This window comes from Eleginops maclovinus, chromosome 4 (assembly GCF_036324505.1).
Source record: "Eleginops maclovinus isolate JMC-PN-2008 ecotype Puerto Natales chromosome 4, JC_Emac_rtc_rv5, whole genome shotgun sequence".
Classification (NCBI taxonomy): Eukaryota; Metazoa; Chordata; class Actinopteri; order Perciformes; family Eleginopidae; genus Eleginops; species Eleginops maclovinus.
Genome location: NC_086352.1, coordinates 20,148,587 through 20,156,076, shown reverse-complemented (window position 1 = coordinate 20,156,076; position 7,490 = coordinate 20,148,587). Strand labels below are relative to the sequence as shown.

Genomic DNA, 7,490 nt, shown 5'->3' with positions numbered 1-7,490 from the left:
GGGCCATAAGATAAATCTGAGGGGTCACAAAATAACTACAGACTAGGGCAGCAGAAAAAACATATATCTGCAAAACAAAACATTTTACCTCCCTGGCTTATTTGATCTGATATTTGCTCTTTCTCTCAAGAAAATATTAGGTTAAAAACATACAACAATCCAAAAGTAAACGTATTGGTTAAACCCAAGTGACCATAGCTTTGTTCAAAGTCAACCCATGCCTCACATTCTCGTCCACGATGCTTTTCATGTTTCAGCATCACCACCAATAAAAAACATACATTTATCAAATGTTTAAATAATCTTTAAAAAATGACCTAATTGCCGTATTCCGTGTTTGCCAGCAAAATGAAAATGTGTAATACTATTCCTTTTTTGCTCCAAAGGTAGAATTTATATATTTTCCTGAAATATTTTGTTCTTTTTTTTTATTATTTCATCTTTTATGACATCAAAAATAAATAAACATTTAGACAGCATCCTTTCTATGATATATGAACATTTTTAAACAGCATAATTTGTTATCTATGTATGTATTTTTCTCCATATTTATACAAAGATACACTTCACAGTGAACATTTTCGGTACACTGCTGAGCATATACGTGAAGCAGAACCTGCCGCCACATTGTTTACAATAGCTACTGTTTGACTTTGCAAAATCACAAACAAAACATACACAAACAGCAGTAGAAGTTCACTACTCGATATATTGAAATCTTTTTCTAGAGGTTACATTCATATTCAAGGATGTTTTCAGAGCCAGAGTCCAGTCAGAGCTGTGGGAATAAAACCTTCTGTTTTTATGAGCTTCATTAAGGCAGCTGAATATAAGATCATTTTAAACACTTATTTACACCGATATTTATGAATAAAACTGCTTCTACATCTGACATTAAAGAGAATATCAGCTAATGCTTCAAGTAAGCTACTCTTACTACTTGTATATTTTATACTTGGCTTAATACAATGATTGTGTATTTAATGATTCACAGTCATTGTGTGTTTACCAGGTTTTGTGAAGAAGCCTGCCAAAACTGTATCAAACTCAATAAGTTGAGGGTGTTGGTTAATATGTATGTGTGAATTGATTCCCAAATCAAAACACAACCAATGCTACAAATGTTTGCTGCACATTACATCATTCAGTGTCTTGATATGACATTAAAGCTATAAAATCCAGTTTTAACATCATTTCCTTTTATTTCCCTTTTCCTTTTTTTCTTCCACTCTCACAATCCTACTTTGCACAGTTGTTCAAACTATGCATGTGTTATTGCTTTATTATGTGGTACATACAGTAAACCCTCCACATTCCATGCTATGGTTGTGCCATCACTTGCTCCTTGTTAAATACTTGCCATTTCATACGTCATCAAATATTGCACTACTTTTCCTCTGTAGAAACTGTATGCAGCATATCTATCTGCACTCATGTCTCCTCCAGTTTGATCTGCATTTTTCTTAGTGATAAATAAGGAGGAAAATTATTCAAATTAAGACAGGTTTCTTTAAGTAGACCTCCAAAGCAGTTCAAAAAGGATGCTGTACATCCTACTATCTAAATACTATATGAGTGAATGCTTGATGTTTTTCACAGAAAGAGAACAATTAGCAGGCTGCTACTCTCTACATCCGACATGTGGCTGTTATCCAATCACCACATGCTAAATGTGATACTTCTGTAGTCCCAAAGGAGGATGTTTGCTCGTCCTTTTTGTTTTTGGAGGGTCAGACAGAGTAACCAGTTCTCTGACAGTTCACTCACAAGTTTTTCTCTTTTTTTAAATAACATCCTGAGATTGTCATTATTCATCATGGTGGGAGGAATCAGGGCTGGACTCCTCTTCCTCCTCCTCCACTGTTTCAGCCGGCAGTGTGTCTCGCCGTGTGAATGCTGCCGCCAAGGTCACGCTCAGCCGTGGTTTGACGGGAGCCATCTCCGACAGCCCAATGTTGTTTCCACGGGTCACAAGCGTCGTCTTATCCATAATCTCTCCACTGTCCTTGGACACCACTGCATCCAGGAAGTCGTATTTGTGTGAAATCTTGCCGCTCTCAAACAGGTACTTTGCCAGGTAAGAGACAGCAACGTTACCCAGAAAGGAGGCCAACATTGAAACGGTCTTAAAGGGGAACTTCTGGACAACCACTTCTTCCTTTTCTCCAGTCATGTGGTGTATCCTCTCCTCGATGGTCCAGCCGGGGTAATAAATGAAAGGAGGCATCCGCAGGTAGGGCTCACCTCCACCTATACGCAGCAGCATGCCAAACAGGTAGGCAGCCACAGAGCCGTACGTGTTGGTGCCTTTGACAAAGAGCACGCTAAGCAGCTGGGGAAAGATGATGACGTAAACCAGATCTGAGCTCAGGTACCACAGCCCGTAAACTGTCCCGGTCACAAGCGCCATCACTGTAGCAAGGCCACCAAATACAAAGATAGTAATGCGCATCACCCATACGATCTCCCGGTCAGACGCCTAAGGAGATAAAAAAGAGTGAAGAAAAAATGTTGACATGTGCAGAACAGACAAAGAAAAACATAGACACACACAAACAGAAAACATCAGATGACTTCAGGGTACACACAGGTACTTACTGACTGTCTGAAAGCCAGTTGGTAGATGTTCCTGGCAAACATGGAGCTTGCTGAAAGGATGGATGAGTCTGCAGAGGACATGACAGCTGCAGACACTGCACCAAGTCCGAAGAAAGAGACGAATGGAGGGCAAAGATGTTGGAGCACGATGGGTAGAATCATGTCGGCTTGTTCCCTATCTTTAGGAGCTATTGCCCCATAACTCGTCTGGTTCCAGTCTGAGCAACAGAGAAATATACATGTAATTTGACCTAAATTGAAAAAAGGAATATATATATACTGTATATTAATGTGGCCTCCAAAGAAACCAACTTTAAATTTTTTTCCGGAATTTATGTTTCTATTGTCTATTATGTAAAATAAAATGTAAGCCTCAGGTAATTCATTATACGGTATAAGACTGTGCAACAAATGCAACAAAACATTAGCATTGCATTATTTCTTGTTCACTTTTTTGTTTTGTTCAATGTTTATGCTCATTAAATCATTTTTACAATAGTCACAAACTCAAGTAAAAAATGATTTCCGGGATATAGATGTACAGTAAGCCAGGTTGAACATGACCAAGACTAACAAATAAAATATTAAGGGCTATCAAAAAATTATGTTTGCTTGAGATTATTAATTTCATGATAAAACAAGACAAAATAAAGTTGTGTATTCGATGTTCATCGAAGAATCCTACTCCTGGAAATCTGGAGATCAAACCTCTAATTTGGTCCCTTGCCTCCCTGTAATGTAATATTTACACAGCCAGTGTGGGTATTAAATGGATTCTTGCTTCATTATGGATGAGGTGCACCAGCTGCTATTTACCAGGCTCTTTTTAGATCTAAGGGCAACATGTATCCATCCAAATCCCCCCCCCCAAAAAAAACACAAACACAGACTGTGAGCTCTCTTACCTGTGGAGGCCCCGATGGCACCAATGAGAACGGAGGGTACAGCCATGACCAGGCATCCGAAAGCAGCCAGGAAGGAGAGGACCTGGGCATAGGTGGCCGAAGAGGCAGACAGGACTCTCTGGAAATACACCTGCCAAGGTATCCCTCCAAGCATCTGCAGCACATTTAGAGACCAGTGAAGAACACTCGCGTAAAGTTAGTTCTCTTTATGCTTTATAGCCGAAATTCACCTCACTGGGACTTAGCCTTAGAATCTTAATCTTGAAAGGAAAGCATCCACTGAGTAATCAGTAAAAAGAGCTGGTGTGTATCCTATTCATAAATGACTGAATCGTTGTCTGACTGTCTTGTCAACATGATGGTATTTAGTTTGTTATTTCAATCAGTTTTAAGACCAATTATTGATTATAAAATTGAGGGGTGAATAACTGGTGGTAACTTCACCAGGAGGCAGAAGTTGTCGATCCAGACCCAGGTGTCGTTCTTGCTGATGCTGCCTCTCCAAGGAGACTGGTACACCTTCTTCACTGCAGTAACGGTGATGTCTGAAACCGCAGGGTTGGTCAAAGCAAAGGGGACACTGATCCACTGCAGAATTCCAGAAAGAAGCACAGCAATAAACAGTTACCAACAAATACTGAAAAGCATGAAGGCAAAATAAAAGCTCTTTATTTATTCCACCAATGCTTATTTTCTAGAAAATCTAGGCAGTTTGTCACAAGTTCATTTTTGTCAGACTCTGCGCATTTTCTATGCGAAAATGAGTTAGAGTGTTTTAGAATTCAAGGTCAAGGTCAAAGTACATATTGTGCAAAAAAAAAAAAAAAATCTACTCAAAACCAAATCTTATGACTCTATTGGCTTTCATATACTCTTACTTCTGCTCATCATAAACCCACCAGGCCAATAAAAATACAGAAGAGCTGCACGACGTCAGTATAGGCCACAGAGTAAAGTCCTCCAACCAGGGTGTAAAAGATTGCAATTAGAGCTGAGATAACCACTGACATCTTGATGTTGATATCCACAATGACACTCAGAGTAGCACCTATGGTAATGAGCACACAGATATTATGGTCACTGCAATATTATATAGCCAACATTCATTTTGATCATGTTGCCCACAAGAATGTATTATTATTGTTGACTCAAACTCACCAAGGGCGGATAAGATGGCAGCAGACCAGAAGATCTCTCCCATGAGTGCAGGTATGAAGAGGAGTCCACCCATACGTTTTCCATATATCTGCTGGAAGGGGTCCAACATGGTGACGTAACCTCTTGAGCGCATGGGCTTAGCGAAAAAAAAGGCCACCTGGGACAAGAGGTGACACATTAAAGGTACCAGCCATGAAAAGGCCATTATTAAGTCAAGTTTAAACTGCCTCTAGTACTCAGGTTTGCTCTCATGTATATTCATGTGGCTTTTCGCACAGTTTCCTTAATTAAGTTTATTATTGACAAAACTAATAATAAAACAAAAAAGAGGAAGATAATCTACAGTGATAACCAGGTTTAGGATTTGACAAGGGGAGTTACAGTTACCCCTCTTATAAGGATGAGGCACCAGTGACGGTTTTATAAACATTTAAATCAGGTATGTGGTCACTAGTTTAAATGTAAAAACATAGAAACAACAACCTAAATCCATTGTTATACTCTTGATCACAAGTAATATTAAACCTGTATTTCATAGTGTTTTAAACCACTCACCCACAACAAGGCTGAGGGCATATCCAAAGGGAGCTTGTGCCCAAGCCAAGCCATAATCAGGTAGATACACATACTCAGCTGTGCCATTTATATATCCTCCTCCAACCCAGGTTGCTAAAACATCACACAAAGAAAACTTGTCAGTGGAAAAAACACAGATTTATAAATAACAATTAATTTGGCATTTTAATGACTAGAGAAATTAAAGAAGTTCTTACAATATATGGTAATTCATTTAAATAAAAAAAACACTCAAACCAGTCTGTTAGATAAAACATCTGGATCATGTACAAAATAAGAAAAGAAAAAAAGAGTTTCAATTAATTTCAACTTTAACGCCTGAAGAATCATCGCTACCTAATTCCCAGTTTTATTGAGTTATAAAACTTCACCTGTCATGGTAAATCCACCGACAAATAATCCGATGTCTCTCCCTCCCACCATGATGGTCTCGCTGCGGTCGGTCCCCTCCGCCTCCCCGGAGTGCTTGTTCTTCCATGCCGCCCAGATGCCCACGACCAGGATCAGTAGATAGAAGATCGCAATAGCCACAAGCCCCTCTACATGGATGGTCATTGTTGAACCGGTATGTCGCTAGGAACGGGAGGGCATGGAGACCTGCTTGACACACGGATAAAAGATGATCAGATGTAAGTAAAATAATGATAAAAACAAAAACAAAAACTATACATTGGGATTAAGCTTCTGCATCATTTTTGAGTTTTCGGTTGGTTTGAAAAAGCTACAGACACATTTTAGATGTTCAGCTGGGTGTAGTTGGATCAGAGGTTTAAAACTGAGTTGACTTGTTGAAAGAGAAAGCTGTAATAAGAAGAGTCCAAAAGACATTTGATTAGCTGATTGAATGGATTCAATGCGGTCGTTGGTCCTGAATGCCATATGTTCTGTCTTTCAGAACAGGTTATTTGCGGAGATTCTCACTCTTCATCTTGAGAAAAAGTAAAATGAAAATATATAAAATAGAAACCTGAAAGCTCTATTAATCTATTTCTATTCCTTCAAACAAAGACAAAAACAAGTTCCAAATACATTTCCTTTAATTCACACGAATATGCCTAAATGTTATTTCCTATTATACATTTAAAAGAAAAATATTAAAACAAATATGTGAACATTTTTTCATTTGAAAATAATCACAGTTTGTATTTTATCTTATAGCTGTGCTTTTTGATCAAACCCTTTTTCTCGTGTCTCCTTCTATCCCGACACATGCGCGTAAAATTCCAATTACGCAAAGCATTCACGACAACAAATAATACCACCCTAGCTTCAAAACAGCCTTACCCAAATGATATTGTGGATAATGACCTTAACAGAAAGATCAGGACTTTTGTCCTGCTCAAATTAAAAATATACCATACTTAAAATGTGATAAACGGAGCCCAACACTTTCCAAAAGCTAGAAAAAACACATGCAGAACTTACCTTAAGTATTCCTAAAGTCATGTACTGGGACACCTGAGTCTGGAAACAGAGAGCAGGAAAGCAGGTTGTTTTTTTAAGAGCCTTGTTGCCCCCTTTGCACCGTGAGGAACATTCAAATGAAACGTTGGTGGAGGTCTCCGGGTGACTTACTGAGGCTTATAAGGGGGCATGTGCCGTCAGCGGGCTGATAGACACGTCAGAGGAACCAAACGTCGTTCGTATTAAGCACCTTGCATTGAAACACGTCACAGTGTACTGGCTGAGGACGTGGGAGAGATCCTTCACTCAATAATGTGGATTGTTGTTTGTTTTTTGTTGACCTCTAAATGGCTTAATATAAATGTTAATATCAACGTTTTGGTTTTTCTCCCTTTCTACTAGTTTGTGCAAGAAGTAGACTGTAGCCTATGCTTCCAGTGGCTCCCGTTCCTTCATACCGGACGCGTAACGGCCCTAATTGTGCCGCCATATTCATGTGGCCTTTCATCCACTGTCACGATATACAGCTGGCATTTTACCTTATACCCGCAATTAAGTTTGCTCAACATGGGTAGATTCTTAGTGCGAATGACGAACGCAAAAAAGTGCTTTAATTAACGTTCATCAAGAATTCGATCTCACCAAGGCTTGTTAACCTCGAAACTTGCAAAACAGTCTCATTTTTTGGGCCCAAAGTGGAATTATTATTAGATTAAAATGCTCCCCATCTTTGAGCAATTAGAACCCATTTGGGTGTGCTATGCTTGCCACTTTCTCTTCAGGATATATGAAGCAACTGCTTCTACTTAATGGCCGCCTCTGCCTGAAGTCGTTTAATCTCGGCTACTC

At 39.1% G+C, this 7,490-nt stretch overlaps 1 protein-coding gene across 1 annotated transcript; it reads right to left on the bottom strand.

Annotated features, from left to right (window-relative positions):
• Window positions 1-473: 473 nt before the first annotated feature.
• LOC134863415 (high-affinity choline transporter 1-like) lies at window positions 474-6,818 on the bottom strand. Its single transcript, XM_063881924.1, has 9 exons — window positions 6,663-6,818; window positions 5,609-5,834; window positions 5,221-5,330; window positions 4,662-4,818; window positions 4,403-4,551; window positions 3,948-4,091; window positions 3,504-3,657; window positions 2,599-2,816; window positions 474-2,479 (listed from the first exon to the last, which is right to left on the bottom strand). The coding sequence occupies exons 2-9, from the start codon at window positions 5,790-5,792 to the stop codon at window positions 1,808-1,810; spliced, it is 1,788 nt and encodes a 595-aa protein (XP_063737994.1). The 5' UTR covers window positions 5,793-5,834; window positions 6,663-6,818; the 3' UTR covers window positions 474-1,807.
• Window positions 6,819-7,490: the final 672 nt, after the last annotated feature.